At 41.1% G+C, this 22,983-nt stretch overlaps 2 protein-coding genes across 2 annotated transcripts in view; both read left to right on the top strand.

Annotated features, from left to right (window-relative positions):
• The window catches only part of dst (dystonin), a 78,174-nt gene extending 76,300 nt beyond the window's left edge, over window positions 1-1,874 (top strand). Inside the window, exon 90 of the mRNA XM_061086721.1 lies at window positions 790-1,874. Coding sequence (XP_060942704.1) covers window positions 790-1,043 — 254 coding nt within the window. The 3' untranslated portion in view covers window positions 1,044-1,874. The remainder of the gene's footprint in view (window positions 1-789) is intronic.
• Window positions 1,875-4,117: 2,243 nt separating this feature from the next.
• zmp:0000000760 (collagen alpha-1(IX) chain) lies at window positions 4,118-17,740 on the top strand. The gene is made up of 26 exons (XM_061087787.1): window positions 4,118-4,202; window positions 5,116-5,239; window positions 6,670-7,063; window positions 7,168-7,245; window positions 7,341-7,436; window positions 7,532-7,585; window positions 10,206-10,259; window positions 10,354-10,407; window positions 10,489-10,542; window positions 10,682-10,735; window positions 10,822-10,875; window positions 10,956-11,009; window positions 11,413-11,466; window positions 11,597-11,641; window positions 11,742-11,795; window positions 11,881-11,934; window positions 12,025-12,078; window positions 12,221-12,292; window positions 12,378-12,413; window positions 13,684-13,728; window positions 13,820-13,852; window positions 14,230-14,376; window positions 14,820-14,996; window positions 15,660-15,750; window positions 16,811-16,888; window positions 17,131-17,740. The coding sequence occupies exons 1-26, from the start codon at window positions 4,118-4,120 to the stop codon at window positions 17,331-17,333; spliced, it is 2,298 nt and encodes a 765-aa protein (XP_060943770.1). The 3' UTR covers window positions 17,334-17,740.
• The last annotated feature ends 5,243 nt before the right edge of the window (window positions 17,741-22,983 follow it).

Below are 22,983 nucleotides of genomic sequence, written 5' to 3'. Positions count from 1 at the left end.
ATTATATATATATATATATATATATACAGCTTATGTGAGGGTCGCATGGAGCCAATTCGTCAACTGAGAGAAAATCACCATAGAAATTTAAAAAATATCATAATCGTCATTAAAAAGCTATTTACAAATCATTACTCTGACCTGACACAAAAGTTACAGATACTCTAATTTACCATGTACAAGACATAGTAACACTTCTACCATCTTTGCAGGAGAAAATATAATTCCATCTTCATTCCATCTACCAATGTGAGAATAACACTTCAAATATTCTGTATTTAACCTAATCTATCTAAAAGAAACAGGTCGACCAGTATCATCTTGACCTTTCTGCATTTATGAATGAGTACAAAAGTAATTGTAGGTTTAAAGATGCTTGTCGTCATGGTGAACTGTCACTGCTGTGGCACGGTAGAGTGGTTTCTATGAGCTCATTCAGGAGCGTTTCAAAGCACCTGAGGGACCACACATCGAACCACACCTCAACAATTAGTCAGCTTTTGGCTGAGAGCTATTGGCATGATGCCTTGTTTTGGGGGGGTTCTCCACCATAGTGTTATTGCAGTCTCCTGTACGTAATCAATCATAATATTTAAGAGGATTCTTACAAATTTGTCATTGCTGTGGACTAATAATCAACCAATACTGGAGGCCCCTCACTCAGCTCGGGCCCCAGGCAATTGTCTGCTTTACCTACCCTGTTCCCGAACTCATTGGCTCATTCTTAGTAATTCGTACATTTTTTATTTTGTAGTTTTCTAATTTCCGTTCTTCATTTTGTGTTTCTAGAAAGGAAAAATTCCAGCCGACCTGGAAGTAAAGCTGGGAGCAGAGGGAGCAGCCGCAGAGGCAGTGACGCCTCAGACTTCGACATCTCAGACATCCAGTCTGTGTGTTCAGATGTGTCTGAGACGGCTGGCGAGTCTTCCAGAAGGACGCCGCGCTCGGCCTCCCGCCAGCGAGGAGGAAAACCCTCCAAGATACCCACTCCTCAAAGAAAATCCACTCCCACAAGCAAACTGGCCAAGGGATCCAAGCGATAGTCGGTGGCCTTGTAAACAAACTAAACCAAGAACTAGTTGCACTCTAGAAACAAAACTGACACTGGACATATCTAACTTAAAAGACTGCAAATGTGTTGAGTGTTATTTAAATTGTTGCAAAGATGTAAAATATTCTGTTGAAACGCAATATGGTTTAATTTTATGTGAGAATGGAATGTCAATGGCCTTGTGTATTTGTTTTTAATGTATTTTATTTTCTGTGAAAAGAAATGTCAAATTGTTTTTATTGTATTTTATTTTATTGATAAAAGTGAACCTGTAGAGGTTTGATGAACACTAGAAAAACCTGGGTATGACTACGTTGTACTGTTAACTAACATTTCTACACACTAATGAAGGACAACAGGCAGGATAGCGCTGAGAGTTACTGAATGTACTGTAATTTATGTATGCTGATGATTGGATAAGATGGTGCATTGTGGCACCATGTGAGGCACTGCAATTATCTATTTAAGTGCTATGATATACTGCCAACATGCATTTAAAGGGCAATGCAATATACTACAATAAACCCCTGTAAGCACTGCAGAAACCTTTGAAAAACACTATTTAAAAAAGTAGCAGAAACCTCGTAATCATGAAGCTTTCCAGTCCTGTTTGATTGTCGGCGGCTGCACTCCCTGCTCTGTCCTATCCCATCGCAGCATTGTGTGCATCGACCCGGACGAGGGGCCGCTCTGTGTAGACGTTGTCGTGAGCAGCCATGTCAATGTATGGTTAATTTCGGTAGAGCTGAAATTGTTACTGTAACATTACTTTGTAATAAACCTGCTTGCAGAAAGCCACCAGAGCCTGGTGTGACCCACAGAATCTCTGCGATGTGTTGGTTTTACCAGTGTTTGTCTGTCTATATCTATTGGATGATCACTGTAGCGTAGATGGATCATTGCATCTCCACTCCCTCTCACTATCCAGGAATAAAGCCATGAATGCTGACCTCTTGGACAGTTGGAGCCAGAGTCTGCACAGTAACAATCAGGGGATGAGGTCCCTCCGATGCAGAGACTCGAGCCAATCGTGAGTCCGACTCAGCAGTCAATCATGACGCCCAGTTTTAATAGCCTCAATAACGAATTAAACCCAAACTTAACAGAAACACATAAACATACGTCAGTGTGATAGGAACGGCCTGAACTGACAGAAGCCATCTTTGAGAAAAGATTATTTGACTTTTCTTTGGTCTTTGTGGAGGTTGGGTTAATAACCTATACTGCAGTCAGCCACCAGGGGGAGATGGAGATGCTTTGGCTTCACTTTTGGGGAGCTGTCATGTCATCCGTCTTCATCTAGGGTCTAACAGCTGTGACATAACCTTTCGAGGTTTCTAGAGGATGAGTCCACTGACTTATCTTCCAGGGCAGAAAAATATTCACATAGTTGGCACAAAATTCTGTACATTCATGATTCCAAGAGGATGATGCATTTGATCCTTTAACGTTCAATTTTGCACCATAATTGCATCAGAATTTATTTGTTAATGTCAATGACCAACTTAAAACCTCACAACGTTCCTATCAGCCACAGTTGTACTTTGTGTTTAGTGCTGATTAGCTATCGTTAGCAAGAGGATGGTAAACAGTAAACACCACAACGATAGCTTTGTTACTGTGAACAGGTTTGCATGTTGATGTTAGCAATGAGCTTTGAAAGAGCTGTTCTGGCTGTAAACTCCACTCTTTCCTTCAGCTTGGTCTCTGTGCACAGCGTCTCTCTCTTTAATTCTGTTCAAATAAAATGATTTAATGGAAGGTAAAGGTCACCACACTGCTTCACACAGAAAGTGGAACTGGGCCATTAGATCAGTGTATCTCTGAAAAAAAACAGATCCAGCTGCACTAACGCTTGTTTTGTGAATCACAAGACTTAAAAGACATGTTTTTCATTCTGACATATTTTATTTTAGCCTTGGCTATTAGCTTTAAAAGCCTTCATTGACTTTTACCGCAACATCTCTGTGGCCCAGTTGTGGCTGAGCTTGCAGGTGTGGTTTAGTCTGGGAGGAATGTTTGCAGAGCATCTTGTGTTTAGTTGTGACATACTACATCTTTCTCTCAGTGAAACTCTGCTGATTGTAAAAAAAAGTCTAAAATGAACACACACTAAAACTGTTTTTTGTAACTATAAGTATTTTATTGTCGATATACTGAACAAAACTTAAAAGTCTTATATTCCTCGATATTTGTGGGATTGTCTCCTTGTGAGCCTCATTAAGGCCTCAGCTGTGTTCACTTCATCCGCCTCGTATGACGAATACGTTTTCTGGACAGTGACTGTACGTTACTGGCCTATGAGAGGAGACAGATCCCCTGGGGACCAAAGGTGGAGTGGAGCTCAGGGGCCAGGTTCCTGTGAGAGCCAGATCTTCTGGTTTGAATGGTCCTCCTGTTCAGCTCCAGCACTGGCCCAGGGATGGCACTTTAGAAAAGGGGATATAGCTTCACACGAGGAACTGGAAAAGATCCATCTGCACGAGCCCCATCACTCTCTTTTTGAAGAATATGTGAGTAATGCTTGTATCTTCATCATTTTTCTCTCCTTTGTAAAATGAATTAAGGAAACAAAATTTTAATCTGGCCTTGTCAATGATGTCAGGTTGCTGACAACAAAAGAAAAACCTGACTAGTGTCGTTGTTTAGTTTAAACTGGTGAAACTTGTTTTCATGGTAAAACAATTTAGTGGATACAACTTTATTGCTCTTGTATGCTCTTGCATTTTTATCACATAATTACGAGTTATAAATGAACTATAACATAAACATTTTTACATTTAAAAACTTAAAATGGGATATTTTCACTATCTTTGATTTGATTCTGTGATTTCCAATATTACTATTACTTGATTTTTAGAATTAAAATTGTTATGCTCTTGCCCCCCCCCCCTTACTTTTATAAAAGTTCTAAAATGTATGCATACAGCAGACAGTTTTGGAATATATTTGTGTGTGCTGTAATATTTAACTATTATATACGCATATATCAATAAGTCAGATTTTTTTAATCACTGATTTATTTGATTACTGCCCTGCAGGCACTTGTAGCCCCTGACAGCCAAAATGAAAATGCCAGTCTACAAAGATTTGCTGGTGTTTGCCGTGCTCTCTGTCTTCTTGGGATTGGCCCAGTGTCAAAAGTTGTCTAGTAAGTATATACATTTTTTCATGCTCAACCAAAGACTGCAGCATATTTCCTGCAGCAGAGAGATGACACTAACTCTGCATCATTACATGTACAATATGCTAATATGTGTTGCTGATATCTTTGTTTAGAAGACTTTGGGGATTCAGGGATTCTGTTTTTAAGTTAACAGTGCTTATATACAAAACATATAAATATTTTTTAAGTGTTGCTTAAGTATTTTTTGTCTAGGTTGAATACTGTACTTCAGCACCATGACCAGCAGATGTCAGTGTTTGTCAGGTCATAGTGCATTATTTGTCCTCACAGCAGTGCGCACAGTGTCATATTTCCTTCTCTCAGCGTCTGTGTAGACACACAGGAGTCAGAGGGTCATGCTGGGGTTAGTCCCCCCCCCCCCCCCCCTTACCATGAATAAACCAGTTAGCACAACGTGTCTTTTTTAACATGAGGTGTCCTCCCAACAGATAAAGTTGTCTATCTGCAGAAATACTTTGCTATTGTTTGCCTGTTGGCTGTTACACAAAAGGGTAACACAATCTGTGATGAGACAAGACTGCAGGTTTCAGTCACAGAGTCTTTTTCCACTCAAGTCTTAACACTGCAATCAGAGTCTTTCACCAGCAGAAGGCACTTTTCAACCTCACAGGAAACACCACAGCCGTGCTGATCTCATTCTAGCTGCAGCACAGAGCGTCCACTGTTTCAGATTCAGGCGCCAAATCCACCCGTGGAAGAAAATAAACTTCCTCTTCATGTTGATGGGCTTTAATAAATTACCTGTAAAGCGATGACTCTGTTAAGGACAATGAGTAACTATTTGAAAATCAATTATGTCAGTGGTGACAAGATTTAGAGGAAGTTGATGCTGTATCACTATGATGTCAAACTAAGCTCTCTGTGTTTGTGCTGTGAGGCTTTGATCTGCTGGAGGAGTTTCGGGTGCCGGAGTCCAGAGGAGTGAGGAGGGTGGATGGCTCTCAACCTGAAGCAGTGGCGTACCGCATCAATCCCTCCATCCATTTGCGCAGGACCTTGAGGTAAAAGTACAAGACTCCATTAGCCTAGTCAATGATTAAAGGGGAACTGGCAATCGTATATTTGCTAAATTCCGAAACTTTAACTTCCCATCTGGCAACCGTGAGGAATAAGTGTACTCTGTGTTATGTCAGATCAGTGTGATGTCACCTTCAAGCTCACTGGTGAACACACTCATCAGTCGTGCTGCATACGGTCAGAGGTGAAACAGACTTGACACTTTTAACCTTTCAGAGACCGGTGCTAAGTTACTAATCATCGAGTAACTCAACACCAGTTTGAAAGCAGTGTGGATGTGCCTGTAATCCCACCACACAATGATGTCACATGGTCCCCATAGACACCTGTGCAGCATTGTAGCATGGTGATCAGTTAAAGCCTGTCAGATACAAAGATAAGGTTATTAGTGAGCTGATGCACTAATCTTTCTCATATGTGAGTTTTGGATTGGATTTAGAAAGGATTAACACAGTTTCTCATAAGAATATTTGAAGTCTATCAGTTTTTCACTATGCTAGCAGCTTAGCTCCAAGGAAAGCCGGTGTTGATCTGTCCACCTCTTTAGACCCCACACTTACATATGTGTTTGGCTGTTAATGAATTCTAATGTTAACATTTAGCTGTAGCACTGTTGAGCAAATGTAAATAAAGATGGATGACATGACAGGTCCCTAAAAGTGAAGACAAAGCAGCGTGATCACCACTTGGTGGCTGACTGCAGTATAGGTCATACATCCAGCCTTCTCCACGTTAATGGATGGGACATGGACCAGAAAAGTGAAAAGTCAAGTCCATGTCAAATGTCATTTTAGGTAGTTCACACTTCAAGTGTTAATTTTTCGGATACGTTTTCAGTTATAGTTATTTGATGCTGTCATGATTTACAGCTGAGACTGACCCGTGATTGGTTGAGAGCGTTTATCAACCGGACTTTGTTACCGCAGCTCCATCCTCCGATCACTCCTGTGCAGACTCTAGCTCCAAATGTGAAAGAAGGCAGCATTTGTGCCTGTTCTGTTTTATCTTAATTCTGTACAGTGAGGGGAAGTGGGGACATGTCATCCATCTTTTTATACAGTCTATGGCAGAGCTCCTAGTATGTCTTTAGGTCAAATGGTTTTTCTTTGAACGCTCTTTGTCTTAAAATGAATGCAAGGTTTAGAGCCTTCAGTGCTTTGCTCATATTGAATAAACAGTTGTTCTGCATTTTCACAAAAAAGCTACAAACAAATGTAGGTATTGAATCAGTCCCAACTCATATGCTAATTGGGGATTGAAGCATTGAGTTAAAGTCTCTGTTTCAACTTATGCACATTCCTCTTCAATTAAACCCTCATGTTCCCACATAAGCCCTTAATTGTTGTTTTGTGAAAGAAAGCAGTCTCTTTATGATTTTATCCAGTGTCCTATAAACCCCACTCCTGTGCCACAGTGACGTGTATCCAGATGGACTTCCTTCCGACTACTCCGTCATCGCCACCTTTAAGGTGACCAATGACACTGCCAAGAGGAACTGGAACCTGTGGCAGGTCAGCGACCCTGAGGGAAGGGAGCAAGTTGGCCTGCGTTTCCAGGGCGGCACGCGCTCTTTAGACTTCTTCTACACCAGCCCCCATGGGAGCCAGATGCTGAGGACTTTCCATGGCGTTGAGAAACTGTTTGACGGAGAGTGGCACAAGTTGGCACTGAGCGTGAAGGGCAGACAAGTGAAGCTTCTGATAGACTGTGAGGAGGTCAGTGTGGAGTCCATGGATGAGTCGAGGCCTGTCATCCGCCAAGGTTACACATCCATCGTAAAGCGAGCAGCAGGAGATCGTTCTGTGTCTGTACGTTAACAGCTTGCATTTCTATATTTTCTGGTCTATATATAACTTCCCTTTGGTCTGGATTGCAACTGCAATTCATCACATCATCTCCTCTGTTTTTCCAGGTGGACCTCCAGCAGATGGATGTGTCGTGTGACCCAGAGCAGCCTTACTCAGAGGGCTGCTGTGAGCTCTCCAGTGTGGTCAGTCCCCTGGGATACAACACCATTTCTCTCCCTCTGTTATAGACATCTCTGCAGTTTCAAAACCTTAATATCTCTTTACCTGTGCATGGCAGTGTGGAGGGTATGCAGAGATCGGTCTAACAGCTGGAAGAGCAGCTTGCAAATGTATGCACGGACAACCAGGCATTCAGGGACCTCCAGGGCCAAAGGTAAATGTACCTGTAGTGTAGTGTAGTGAAAATTGGCTGAAGGTACAAGAAAGACATGCTGAGTCTGTGTTGAGTAATTTGTTTTTCTTCTGCAGGGTCATAGAGGTCTTCCAGGGAAGGCCGGAGACCAAGGAAGACATGGAAACTGGGTAAATAAATGTCTTTGTGTCATGCAAATATCAAACCTCCTGTTCCGCTGTGTTCACCAAGAGTGTTCCTCCCCCCTTCCTCCTGATGGACAACAAAGAATTAAACTGAATTGTGACATTGTAAAACTTGCATTTATGAGACAGCAGCAGTGAAGCTGTGGAAAATGGCAATAGACCCACAACTGAGACACAGCAGGATGGAAACGGATCTGGAAGCAGAAGCGCGTAGCGATAGTAAACATGGGGGCTCCTTTCATAGTTTGAAAACTTTGCGTCGGTTGCGCAAAACATTTTGTCTCCAAGCCAACATAAACATGACAATAAATTTGTTGTTTTCGTTCTGAAATAACCATTTGCATCAAACGCAGGATGTGCTGGTTTAGAATATAGGCTTTAACTCAAGTTGGCGAGGGATCACAGGATATGTGACCGCTTTTGCTTTTCCATTTGGAATGAACTTAGCCAAATGTAATGAGTCCCACACACACAGGAAAACCAGGCGAGTTGGGCTACAACCATACTCTCCAAGTGTCTGGTAATGAGCTGCATTAGTCTGCTTAACCATTGTGGGAATGTTGTCAGATGAATTGTTTCTTGAATGTGTTCTATTTTTCGGGATACAAGGCTATTTAATTCACCACAGGGAGACCAAACTGGGAAAAAGAGGAAATGTTAGAGACAATGATAATGACGGAAGTATCCTGCTGCACGAGCCAGCTACACACGGATCACTGAATGAACAAATACACTCACATTTGTATTCTCCGGGGAGCAGCACACTGCTGATTATTTCCACTTTAAAAGTATGACTTGTTAATCTCTTGGAAGCGTAGCAGTTACTGTTACGTCGGAGCAAACCTGGGTGTCTTTCAAAAAGCGGTGAGGAGAACATGTGTTTAAAGGAGGACAGGATTTTATACACATGTGTGCTGTCTTAGTATTCAACATGCTTTTTGAACTTGAGAAAAAAAAAAAACCCCATGCTGCCTGTGTGTGTCTGTAGAGCGATGCACTGTGCAGAGTGCATTTCCAGAGCTGTACATGCTACATATTCATGTCTTGAGTTGCAGCTGTAGCTCATCTGGGAATCAGTCCTGTGTAAGTTGTTAGAGATTTGACCTCCTGCCAGCTCGTGAATCACGGAGCCCCAACATGTTTATCTCCTCCCCCGCTGGCATCCGAGGAGGGCATTTCCTGGCACACATATATGAACTGTCCATCTCAGGTGGTGGGTGGTCCTTTCCTCTTCAGGGGCTCTACACCCGCCTTCAAGGCGTTGTAAAGTTCACGGTCATGGCTCTCGCCGTACTGTCGGCCATCTCTGAGGTTATGGCCTGCGCCCAGCTGACTCTGCGTAAAAACAGTGTTGGGCGAGATGGTCAAATAAACAGACAACACAAAGGCATCCTGGCGTAGTTGAATGTGTTTGTTGAATCAGTGACAGACAGCCAATTGGAAAACACTTGTCCCTCTACTACCAGGGACGAACGCATCTGTGGAAACGATCACGGTCCATTTTGTTGTGTCAGTGACTAATGTTTCCTAAATCCTGCTGAAACCATGTTTTCTCCACTAATGTGACTGATGTGTGACTGACATTTATAGTGTCTTCATATTGAGTGAACTCACTGGCTTTCTTGCTGTGATATAGATACTACTTAGCCACGAGGAATGGTTAGTCAGCTAGTCTGGCTCACTAACCGCCCACTGAACCAACATAGTGTTTTTAATACTTGTTTTGCACAGATTTTACACATCAGCTGTTCTCTCAAACTGTCCATCTCTCAGATAGCAGTTTCCCCATTTGCAGTCCTTGTGCTAAGCTAAGCTAACTCTTCTTTGAAATACTGCTACATTTACAACGTTTTCTTTGACAAGAGTCCCAGGGGATGATTCATGTCACTGTGTTACAGATAAAGACAGCCGCTTGTTAGCTTAGCACAAAGACCAGGAAGAGATGTTCACAGTTAGCCTAGCTGGCTTATCAACACTGAAACAACAGTGTCTTTTCACACTTGTTTTGTACAAATTAATGTTCTACGTGTCAGAGAAGTTACAAGGTTGTTTTTTAAAATCTTCTTTATTTTTATATTAAAGCTAAATTTTTAGTTTTGTGCTAAGCTAAGGTTCTTGAACAGCTTTAACAAACACTTAGTAACATGTTGACTATATTTATAGATCCCAGAAGCTGGATTTTGTTCCCTATGTTCAGAAACAAGCGAAATTTCCTCTGTCATCTTTCTGCAAAGCTATGCTAAAGGCATGAGCTTTATACGGGCACATGAGTGCATGTAATTCTTTAAAAGAGTGTATTTGCCAGTATTTTACACTGGTACTAATACTTTTTCTCCTTTGTTCCTTGTCCATCTTGCCATGCTGACAGCAGAAAAATCAACAGCTGGTTTCTGAGTATTTATTTAAGGAGCAGATGCCGTCATGTCCGTCAGTTTCTCTGTCTGATGCTTCAGACGTTACGAGTGACTTTCTTTCACTGGAAACATTCACTCACTCTAAAATTCATGTTTTATGCACTATTATAACAATATTATATATCATAGAAGCTGGTGGATTGACAAACATGTAGTTTAAGCTCATGTCTTGCTTTTGACGTGTCTTCCAGGGCATCAGGGGAAACACAGGAGACTACGGCAACATTGGCGAGCCAGGCCTAAAGGTAATACAGTCCTGTATATGCTCCTGTCAGGGCTTAACGCTTCAGTTTGGCTTCTTCTCAGAACCCATTAATGAAACTTTACACACATCCTCAGGGGGAAGAAGGAATCAAAGGCGAGAAAGGAATGAGAGGACTCTGGGGCCAAGTGGTAATTTATCGCTCTCAGATTCAGCTTTTTCTTTACCTTGAAACTTTACACATGTGCATTAATGTGATGTTGTGTTATCAGGGAGACCGAGGTCCTCAGGGGCTGAAGGGATTAAGAGGGGCAGCAGGGTTCAAGGTAAGCATCTCTGCTGGGGGCAGTTTTTTGATTGGACGTGTTTAATTAGGCAGCAGGTTAATTAAGTTTTCAACTTTTCATTGGATTTTCTTGTTGAAAGTTTTTATAACTTTAAAAATAACCCAGAGGCTAATTACAGGGAGTTCGTGGACCTGCTGGAGACATCGGAGAGACTGGGAATGCAGGAGAAGTTGTAAGTTAACCTTCCAGACGCTGTAGTAAGTCCTTTCACACTTTATTATGTACTTACTGTATTACTAACATTTTGGACTCTTAAAGGGAGCTCAAGGCGAAAGAGGATACGAAGGGATTCCTGGGTTTCAAGGAGTTAAGGTATTCATGTTCCCTTATTTCTCTGTCTTCTTTATATCCACCAATTTTGTAACTTAATTCCATTGTGCTTTTCTTTTAAGGGAAATAAAGGGAAGACTGGTGCGACGGGGCGTCCTGGGCCCAGAGGAAAGCAGGTGGGTTTTTTCGGGGGGATTCCCTTTTCATGGGATTCCCACAATCCATATTGAGACTGTGTTAATTCAGGGTCTACAAAATCCCCTCATGTAAGCAGCGCAGAGCCAGTTAATCATTTAAAATGTGGGAAAACACTGGAGGACTGCTATGTTTTTGGCTTTTCTGCCGTCTCCATAAACAATGTTCGTACATGTGGCCGGAAATTTGCCGAGATCTGAGGGTCTTGAACTATGTCAACATGAGCTTGTGAGTCATTGTGAGAAAAGCCCCAACCACAATGATAACTTTCTCTGTTATAAATGAAGAAAAGCTCTCTGGTTCTCAGTGTTATTACCCTGTGAGTGAAATTTGTTGGATATAATGTGAAATCTTATTTTTTCTTGTCAAATATTACTCTGACAGGGAATTGTAGGAGATCCTGCAGAGAGGGGTGCAGCTGGAGAGAAGGGGAAGCCTGTACGTACATTAAAACATCACAATGACATTACATTTATGTCTGTTTGATTATGTTCGATATACAACCATCACAAAGGTTTCATATTTTTATTCTCAATGTTCGATACTGATTTTTTTGTCTGAAAACTAGGGGATCCAAGGTCCTGTGGGCAGAGCTGGCACTGTCGGCCCAACGGTAATTCACTGCTGGCACACGCACAACGCCTCACACCTCAGCGCTCACTCGCACCGCCAAGATAATTTGTCTGTGTTGTAATGATGTGGCCTCTCCCTAGGGTATTAATGGAGATCCAGGCTTATTTGGCAGAGATGGTGATCCAGGAATAGAGGTGATACCTTCCTCTTATAATAATGTCTGTGGAATCATGGAAGCCGAGCACTCGTCTTAATATATGTGTCATCTCTTCCTCGCAGGCTCATCAAGGTTCCATGGGTCAAAGTGGAAAACTTGGGCGATCCGGAACAAAGGTAGCTCGATGGTCTTGTTTGTTTTTTTTGTGAATAAATGTAAAGATGATATTGTATCATCAGCTCGTTGCTGACTGTGTGTTCTAACAGGGGGAGAAAGGCACCCTGGGGCCAGCAGGAGAAATGGGTCCCCAAGGCCGAACCGTAAGTTACTTTTTTCAGACATTTCCATCATTAAAGACAAGCACATAATACATTTGCATGTAAAGTAGTTTGCCATCTTAAAGAAAAACTGCAAAGAATGAGCGGTCCCTAAGGTCGGTTTAATAAATGTTTTATTCTCGAGGGCCCAAGAGGTTACAAGGGTTCTGCGGGGAAACCAGGAAGACCTGGATTTATCGGCCCACCGGGGCCCACTGTGAGTGCTCCAGATGAATTTTCTAAACTCTTCCAAACACTAGTTCATTTTCTTCAAGCCATTAAACCTTGTCATCTCTTCACAGGGACATGTGGGTGTGCCTGGAAAACCCGGGTCCAAGGTAATACAGCCTCATCACTACCCATCAGAGAAATTATTTGAAAGCAAAATTACCATTAATTGCTCAATTATTGACATTATTCAGGAAATATTTACTAATTTAGAATATGCAGATTGTTCTCTGTTGAAGCCGGTTTGTATTACTTGGCTTCTTAAATTGTGTTCAGATAATGATTAAAGGTCAAATGAGACACCACCTCATTATCTTTTTTTTATTGTGTTAATCAAGCCATGTCTTTGATCGTCATGTTGTCCCCCTGCTTCTTCTGTGAACAAACTCACGATAAACCAGCATGACGAGGTTGGAGCCCTCATGTTGGCTCAGTCAGTCTTATTCTCCTCATCTGGACTGAAGGTCACAACTCGCTGATCTGCCCCTCGGGACCTGTTTCTGTCCCACGCTGATTAAAGAGGCAGATACTTTCTGCAGAAACCGCCGGTCACATGTTCATGTTTTTGTGGCGGGTTTCAAAACAAACAAATCCGTTTTTAAAAAAAAAAAATCTATTGAAAATATATATGTAGAAGTAGAAGGTTGGCACTGATGCGTTTTAAATTATGTAAATGTTAATTAATAGTTATTCAGGAAGTTGGAATTGTGTACTATATAATTGATTATCATAAGTTGAATGGCAGACTAGGAAACCAAAGACCAGCTTAGATGCCCGTCTACATGTTGACATTCTGACCCGTTAGTTGTCATTACAAAAGTACTTAGTACTCATGGGGTGGACCACGCCCATATTTGAACTCAGCCTTAATTTTCTCTCAACTGGACACCAGTAAAGTTTTGTGACTGAGTCTTGGTTCTGACACTATTGTGGTGACAATATCTATGCACAGAGAGACAGACGTATAATCACCTACTAAAGTGCTGGAAACATCTACTGTGGAAGTTCCCACCATAATAGGTGTCTCAAGAACATTTTAAAATATAACAAGAAACAGTGTTACAGTAATACAATCCAAATCCAAATCCTCTGCTGAGAGGTACATTGTAGGCAGGTGCTGGTGAAATGCAGACAATATAAAAGAATAAGTATAAAAAAGGTATAATCTATATCATACCAGTTCACCTGTTGCACAATTCTCTTTAAATAAAAACTGGCCCCGGACTCATAATTACTACAAGCTTTACTGTGTTCAATTGATGGATGCTTTTCTTCTCCAGTCAATGAAAGTCCATTCATAGAGCAGAAGGCCGGTGAAATCCTGATACAGCAATTATCTGAAAGTTTCTCAATATTGTATTTTTCTTTTGCCTTGTGCAGGGTAACACAGGAATCCAGGGAATCCAAGGAGTTAAGGGTGGAGAGGTACTGCCCTAAACATTTCATCTATTTTCATCATCAAATCCTCTTGTCTGTCTTTTTTTCTTTTCTTATCATGATTTTGCTCTTTTCACAGGGAGAAAAAGGAGATAAAGGCCCCAAACCAAAGGTGAGCTGGGATATTGTCTGAGTGAATAGTCAGAAAATCTAATATCAATCCATCAGATCACATTCTCCACATATTTCAGGCATCTGTCGATGTGATTATGACACCCACAATTGCAGGACAATGAATCTTGCACATTTCACCAGGTGTTCTATTCCAGTTTGGGTTTTTTATTTTACATGAACACTTCTAATTTATTGATACAGATATAAACACCACCCTATCGAAACTGTTAATATTTTTAAAACACTCCAGAGCTGTTACTGCTTTCTGTGAAGCTTCTGTCCATGCAAAAGGGATTTCTCATTCTCGTATTCTGATGGATGCGACTGTCTGCGTCCTAAACCCAGTCCTGCTGAAGTTGTTAACCTGTTCCGTAGGTTGGAGACAGAGGGGAGCAGGGTCTCCAGGGAGGACGGGGGAAGCGCGGCCCCGCAGGCCCTCCTGGAGGTTCAGGTCCGGTCGGAGTCAAGGGGGTTCGAGGTGAAGGAGGACCAGATGGCTTTCAGGGGCCCCCGGGTCCTCCAGTAAGTAAAACGCAAGCTTCTGAATCTTGTTATAATGATGAAATCCACTGCTCTTCAGTCCAAGCTATAATTAATTATGACAATTAATAACTGGCCAAATCTTCATGTATCTGTGAAAGATGGCACAGAATCAGCAACGTGAACACAGACTAGCACACACATTGTGTTTGATAACAACTTCAATGTCAAAAGCACGTTTAAACAGTTTCTCATTTAGCATGTGGTCGGCAGTGACTCACAGCAAGGGTTTCATTTAGTGTGGCTATAAATCCATAATGAGCCTCAGGAAATATTGTTGGCTTCACTTGTTTTGCTGTCTTTCCTTTGCCTCTGAGAAGCAGCCGCTGCTTCAGCCTGCCCCGTCCTGTAAGAACGCACCACATTTCATGTCCCCCAGTTGGGTCCCCTCCAACTCAAGGATGTGGTATTGATTTGTCACACAGGGTCCAACCCTCCCCGCCGAACACGTGATCGAGGTTTGTAAGAGGGTGGTGCTGGAGCAGATGTCTACCTTCGCCAACTCAGTGAAGAGGACATGTGCTGCTGTCTGTCCTCTGTATGGTGACGTGCCCATGGGTGCCCCCGGTCCCCCCGGACAGAAGGGACCCCCCGGACCCTCTGTGAGTTGGTCTTAACTTTAATCAGCCTTTTTTCTTTCTATTAAAATCATAGCTGTATGTATCACATCACCTCCTGCAGACCTTCAAATGAGACAAGCTGCTCGAGCACAGTGAATTTAACATACATTGTTGTTTTTTTTGTCTCCTGGCTGTGTAAAATTCAAACGTACTCTGAGGGTCTGGACTGGACTGAAAGAGCTGAAGTATTTGGCAGAAAAGCTTGGAATGAAAACATTACGACTTTCCACGTCTCTATGAGGACAAATAAGGAGTCGCACTCTACACACTGTCTCTGTGCTGAATAGTTTTGGGAGAGTATCGAGACTGTCCTTGGATTGGAAAGCCTTTTCCACATTATTTTGCAGTGTAGGACCGATTCATGTTCCACGACTTTAATCACACAGACTCTCGGACTGATAAAGGCTCTTGAAGCCATTAACATATAAAGATATTCCACTATATTAGATTATGGCCGGAAAGCCTCATGATGTGGTGTTTAAAGCCAAACCAAGAACAGTGATGTCCCATTACTGTGCTATGTTTATCCAACTTGAAGGATCTTTTTTGCAGAGCCGGTCAAAGTTGAATGAAACCAATACGAAGTTCACACTGAAAACGCACAAGAGATTGACAGTGTATTTTCCTATCGATGATTGTTGTCAGGGAAACCCTGGTAACGATGGTGTTGATGGAGAACAGGGTCAACAGGGATTCTACGGAGAAGCTGGAGATCTGGGACGAAAGGGAGAAACAGGTACGGAAAACCAACCTGGCAGAACACAGTTATGAAAATCAGTAACAACAAACCTAATTCACCGGAGCTTGTTTTGTTTATAAAGAAGCAGTGGAAAAACAATCCAGCTCATTTATTTAAAAGTGCATGAACTGATTCTTGTGGCCTCTGGCAGTACAACAAACTATAAACATATCATTAACTTATTATCACCTCAAAATAACCAATGCGGAGATTCATGTGTTGGCAAACAGTGGTTTGTTTACATATCCAGCAGACATGTCATGTCGTCGCTGGGTTATCGTGGCCTCCATTTGGACTTCACATATTTTCAACAGCCAGCCTGCAATATAAACTGGAGGAGTCATGGAGTTTTAAAGATGTGGGCATTTGCCAAGCAGCGAGGGTCTAACAGAAAATACGCTATCATGCTGAATTATGGGAGCTATTATTTATTATTTCTGTATTTTTGGAATGGACCTCATTGAAGGGTTGCAACAGTCAGCATGTTGGCCTTTGTTTCATCGACTTGGACCATTGCATTGTCTTTTACAGGCCCTCCAACTCCATTAAGTACAGCAGGAAGGTAGAAGTAAAAAATACTCGCTATACAAAATGAGTACTTTGATTTCATCCTATATTTGTGTATTTTCATTACATTTACATTAAGATGGATTTTTATTCCTCTAAAGGCTGATGGGTAGTTCTGTTTTCAATAATGCCTCATATAACATGATTGTGATCATTTGGTTAAATCTTGATCAACAGTAGGCTAAGTATTCAAACATATTTTGTAAAAGTACAAACTTTCCCTTAAAAATGAAAAAGAAGTAAGATAATTTCCATCCCTGGAAAGATCATAACAATATTTGATTATGAAACCCAATGTATGAATCTGCTGAATCAATTTATCTTGCCATTTCCCCATTTTATCTTACTTCAGCACTGTATGACACTCACAGCCTGACAGTGGCTGAAGCGTGATCTCACACTCAAGCTACGTACCCACACCAAGTCAAACAAATCAACGAATATTTACATAGTGTGTGTGTGTCTGTGTGTCTGTGTGTTTGTCTTCCAGGTGACAAAGGAGAGCTAGGAGATAAAGGAATGAAGGGTCATGGCTTTCCTGGCTACACTGGCGACCATGGAACACAGGGTAATTCCATCCTCCAGATTTTCGTGTTGTTTTATGACTTGCTTAAAATGAGTCTTTAATTGATTTTCAATTCTGAGCCTGTGGAACTATCTTCAGCTGACCCTGTGCAACATATTAAAACTATCTTAAGCTGAAGCCTGTGCTTCAGAGGGAGGAGACGGAATGTATTATTGAAAGGGGAGTGTCTCCTTTGCCAAAAAACTAATGATTTTTCTCTGTAAATATCCTAATTTTTGTTTCAGGTAAGCGTGGACGTCCTGGCAGAGCCTTCAACGGGCAGCCAGGGAAGCCGGGTGAGCGGGGACATGCAGGCCAGACTGGACTCAGGGGCCACCCGGGTCTCAGAGGACCCCCCGGTGTCTGTCTCACCTCTGGGTGCTCCCAGCCCGAACCCACTAGTGGCACACCTCAGCCAGCACCGCGGAGGTTGAGGAATCGTGCATAGAGGAAGAACAGTGGACAGTGAATTGAATAGTGAGCTTAAAGGAGGAAAACATTGACAGATTGATTTTTGTTAATATGTGATTTGATCAAATAAATTGGCATTTACGTGTAAATATGCAACTAAAACCTGAGCTAAACTTCTGCGAACAATGACAACAACCAAAGTATGTGAGTGATAACAAAATATGTTTGTATAAAAAGACCATCTTCATTTGATAATTTAATTTGAACTGATTTCAGTCTGAGTTGTCTCTACCTGTGCTTTATAATAAAAATACAAAAAAGACTTTTGTTTTTTTAGACTATTGTGTGAAAACCATAGCTCTGATCTCTGGCATGGGATCCGAGACTCGATGTGATAAATAACTCAAAACAGACTAACAGTTATGTTTAAAAACATGAACATAATTTACATTATACTCACACAGTATATCAAATATATTTAGCGTTTTAGAAAAGTCAAGAAAAAACTAATGCTAACATCCTATCTCGCCAACTTAATGAAAATAAAAAAACTCCTGGATCTGCTCATTTATCTGTTAATTTGTTCCCTTTAAATAGCTGTCAAAGCTAAATACAGTAAACTGTTTACCGCAAAGACTCCATTGATCAATAGATGGCTCCTGTTTTTAATAGAATCTATACAATATATAATATTCAAAAAGAGCCATATCCATTCTTATTTTTTATCGCTGTGAGCCAGCATGAAATTGTTACAAAATATATAAAATTTCATAGACTCTATATGCTACATGAAATACATGTTTCATTTCCACTCCTGCACTGTAAATAAAAACTTACTACATTATTTAATTTTAATTTATTTTATAACAACAAATATTGGCCCCACATCTCTGAATCTCGAGTGTAAGGGTGCAGCGATCAAGGAGAATGTAACAAAACGCCCGATCTCACAAAGGTAAAGAAATGAAAAGCAAAGTACCACAAAGTTATTTCCAGTAGATCTCACTTGATCCTGATAACTGACAGACACACAATCACAGACATGAAAGATCATGAAAGATGTTTATTTGTATACATTTTAAACCATATGACCGGTTTTGCCTCCTTTATATAAAAGTATGATTTTGAGTGTAAAGGTAGCCTTTTTAGCCTAGTCGGTTACCATAGTTCCAAATGGCCTTTGTGGAAAACGCCTAGACATGCCCTTAAGAAAAAATCTGTGAAATATTCATTTTCTGTGGTATTGTTATCAAATTTGAACCACGGCTAGTCAAGGCTTCATGCTAGATCCCAATGTGTTTTCCAGCTCATACGTCCCAGCTAGAGTCATATGCAGGCATCTGTTTAACAAAAAATATTCAGGCGGAAATAAAAACCTTCTACTTCACTGTGTTCCAACTGCTATTACTCAATGTCAGTAGCACTTAGACTGATTCTGACTGTTGGGGGGGAAAGTTCAGAATGTTACCTTTCAAAGAAACCAAGATCATGCATGTACTCCAAATGGTTCAAGAACAGCTTTCAATTTACTTTCGGTACTCCTCAGACAGGCATTTTAGGCGAATCTCACCCGCTGCTAAAGAGGCTACGGAGTGTACTACATTATTTTTTATTTTCCATCCATTTCCCTGAGCGGAAGATTTTAAAGTGTTTTCAAATCTCGACTATATATCATTGTGCTACAGTGATTCTACATGGGTGAAAGGTTAAGGATCTCCCACCTGTGTTTCCCAGAAGTTGTTGTAGCTATGAGAACAAACAATGACACCCACATCAATGTTTCCCACATGGCAGCTCTGCAGAGACTGTTGTAGTGTTGTTTCTTCACAGCAACAACAGCGCTGGCTGGACTCTTGGCCTGCGTGTGACTTTCCAGATGAGAAACCTGCCGGTCAAGTGAAGTGGAGACTCTGAAGTGTATGCGGTACCACACATGTCTGCCTGCATTAGCTGTGCAGAGGGCCGACACCCATGCACTTCCCTGCTTTGAGATCAATGCATGCTGGGATGTGCTCCAGTCATTCTGCAGCCCAGAAAAGGCAAAATGAGTTGAGAAATAGAATGAATGAGAGTTTTCCACAGAAACGCTTCAAAAAAGGGGGAAACACCCTGGGAGCTCCGCGTGTGGCTCCTCTCCGAGTCTTTCCTGGCTTGCATTAATTTCCTCTGAGAAGGCCGGTGACTGCAGATCGTCATCCTCCACCCCTGTGGGACTGCAGCATCATGTGTGCCATGCTGCTCTGTTTTGTTCCATCAAACCATGCTATGGCCACCTCTGTCATGGAAAGAATTACCGATGCACGATTATCCCTAACATTTTGTCTGTGGGCTCAACCACTCGCCGTAGACATGCTTACTATTTATCTCTGCGGCGAACCGTACGAGTGATCCTGGTAAATACAGCTTAATGCGAGCGAGCTGATTAAAAAGCCAGAGCTGCAGAGCTTCAAAGTGATGGCACAGAATCAGAGGTTATATTAGACGGAGAGGCTTTATGTTGTCCTCGGGCAGTTATTTGAAAAGTTTCAGAGCATCTGCCAGACACTGTAAACGTTAGTTGATGTAAGCAATAATCCAAATGCGTTGTTCTGTTTGGTAGAAGTGAAAGTGAGCAGAGTGCTGACGGTGTTTGGTCCAACTCTAGATGCAATTTACAATACTGATGCAAGCTTTTACCACACTCACACATTTTAATTAACTGGCACAATAGCATACCACTGGAGTGGCAGAGGTCATAAAACTTTTTTCCGGGTGATTATCCTCCTTCTTATTGGTGTAAACAGTTTTTTTATGTGTGCAAACCAACTGCATTTGTGTTGGACGTTATTTTAAACAAGAACCTGAAGCAATTTACAGGTATAAATCCCGGTTTTATTGCCAACGTCTGAAAGCAACTTAGGCCTTCAACAAGTTTCCTCTTTGCCAACAACAGCCTGAGGACTTTATTTCTATATGAAGGAATCGGGGCAAAAGAGTTTTGTCTTGTGAAGCCCAAACATGAATTTAACCAATGTCAGGGGCACTTTGGGTCATCCAATGTATTTGATTCATGAAGGGACCTGACCTTGTCAAATTCTCACATTCTTCACATTTGATATTTGCACCGTGCCAGAGCTGGAGAGTCAAACAGTCTCATATCTAGTTTATAGTCAAACTATGATAACAAAGTCGCCTCATATATGTTTCCCCTTATATGAACCTGAACTGATACCTTATCCCCACCCTTACTAGGCTGTGGGGTAAATAGACTTTAAGATCAGTTGATCACGTTCAGTCTTGTGTATGTTGTACGTCATTATTTTGGCCCATCTTCAGGATGCTTACATTTAGCTTTGAAGTGCAAGCATGAGCGCAAGCAACAAGATGCTGACTGCAGCTCATTTATAACAAGCTTTTTCTGGCAGTATCATAAAGACCCTTTAAAGTAATTGATTTATTTAAACCAATTTATAGAAAATATATTTTCTTGCAAATATTAAAAGAAGTTTGTCGCCATCTGTCCAGTAAATATCGGGCAACACTTACGGCTCTTTAACTGATTTTATTCAGACATGAGGACTTGCATAATTGATGAAAACAAAAAAATAAGACACAAAATTCAGATTGTGTATATATGTCTTTTTCATGTCCAATTCAGAATTATTTTACCATTTGGGATGTTAACTCAAATTATTGTTATTATTACTCAAATGAAAGAATCTGATAGAAGAAAATCACTTTTAAACTGATCTGCACACATGTCGTAGACTCACAGCCTGTAATGAGCCACTGGTCAGTTTTATGGGGTCACGACCCAAACAAAGTTGGGACAACAACTGTATTTAATAGTCCAGGAGCCACTGAAAGATACAATATTGACCTGAGCCACAGTTTCACTTTAATGCGTGCACATTAAGTGTCTACAAGCTCAGTTACCTGGATTTCATTACACAAGATCATCATAGCTGTCTTGTTTAACTTGAGTATCTGTCTCGCCTTTCTGGTATCTAATCTGGTTGTTTATTAACAGTTATGTAATCTTGGTAACTTCACTTCTGAATGTTATCAGAATCACATTTACAGATATGACCCCAACTCCAAGTTATTCTTTACAGATCAATGTGTAGCTCCTCAAAACAAACCAATCAAATTCTTGCAGAAAAACACAATGAGCATCTTCTGCCCTGGGACTTCCATGAATGTACAACAACCAGTAAAGACTTGTCTCACCAGGAGGTTGGAAAGAAAGCTTAGTATTTGCCTGTGTGGTCCACCAGAGTGTGCTGAGGCTCAGGGTCAACCACTCCGTCATCAGAGAAAACCACTGAGGCTCAACATCACTTCTGAGGACATGTTTAGCTCCACCTGGCATGTGATATTTATGTTTCATCACAGGAGAGTTTGATGTAAATGCCAGCTATGATATAAGCAGTGGTGAAAGACGATGTTCTTTCTAAGTGAAAAGCCAACCCCCTATAAAATACTATGTTATAAAATACTGCGTTGCAAAATACTGCTTTGTAAAATACTGCGTTATACGTGAAAGTCTTGCAAAGTAAAAGCATAAGCAGTAAAAAGTATATAAAGTTATGAAGATCTTTACTGTATACTGTATACTATTGGGTTATTATTACTGATGCATTAACATGTATCAGCATATTATTGTCGCTGGAGCATCATTTACATCTAAGTCATTTGAAAGGACACTTATGTAAAGTAATTGGTAGTAGTGCTATATTTGGCTGATGAATTTAATGAGTTACAAACATAAGATATAAGTTTAGACACTTTTAATAACAGTAGAGTAAAGGCATTTTCCACTCCTAGATATAAACACACACACAGACACACAAACCTTTATTGCATGAATTATGTTGTCTGAGCAAGTGGCTGTAAATTAGAATTTGAATTCACACAATTTTCTTCAGTTTATGATAAATTAAAGCCTAAAGATGAAAATGTAAGAACATTAGTTTCTTGTCATTAATCTGATTCTTTGCTGACACATGACTCATCAAACTTATTGCACTTTTAATGAATGCTTAAAATTGAGAACATCACTGTTATACATTATTCTGTGCTGCATTAAAAACAACAGCCTTCTTTTTCATTCAAACTGAATCAAACAGTGCTGTACACTACGCTGTGAAGAGCACTGGCTTTGGGGAGCCTCCTGAAAACATGTCGGCTGATGATGAGCAGACTGCCACTGAGCACTAACATGATACAACTTGTTGGCGAGGATCAAATTAAGATGCGGCTGTTCCGCTGATAACAGATTCACCTCCGCATCTCTAAACACTCCCAGCTGTTCATGCAGGAAGAATAAAAAAACCTGCACTGCAGCTTTGCACAACTTGTTTGTTTTGACTTTGACAGATGGAGGAGCAGTGGAATTACCTCCTGAGCTCTTCAGGTTCCCCCTGTACGTAGTGCGAACATTATAGTAAAAGTGATTCATTGTAGTAAAACTAAGGCCCGTCCTGCATCCAGAAAACTTCATGTTCTCTGGTGAATGCCCCCGAGCAATGCACACGCGATCCAAACCCTCAACACTTTTGGAAGGAGGCTGCAGCTCATTACAATTATTTTCCTTTTTGGACAGTCAGAGATTTGCTGTCCGCTTCCCTGTGTCATGCTCACACCCCTCCTTATCTGCTTCTCTTTCCACCCATGGTAATTGAGGATGGCTGAAGGCCAGCAAAAGT

This window comes from Limanda limanda, chromosome 15 (assembly GCF_963576545.1).
Source record: "Limanda limanda chromosome 15, fLimLim1.1, whole genome shotgun sequence".
Lineage (NCBI taxonomy): Eukaryota > Metazoa > Chordata > Actinopteri > Pleuronectiformes > Pleuronectidae > Limanda > Limanda limanda.
This window is presented reverse-complemented; position numbering and strand designations above follow the sequence as displayed.

Bases quoted from the DNA above. Each gene is read 5' to 3' on its own strand.
- zmp:0000000760 (XM_061087787.1), top strand. From the start codon at position 4,118: ATGAAAATGCCAGTCTACAAAGATTTGCTGGTGTTTGCCGTGCTCTCT. The intron at 7,246-7,340 runs GTCAGTCCCCTG...TGTGCATGGCAG, and splicing joins GCTGTGAGCTCTCCAGTGTG to TGTGGAGGGTATGCAGAGAT. The intron at 11,642-11,741 runs GTAATTCACTGC...GCCTCTCCCTAG, and splicing joins CTGGCACTGTCGGCCCAACG to GGTATTAATGGAGATCCAGG.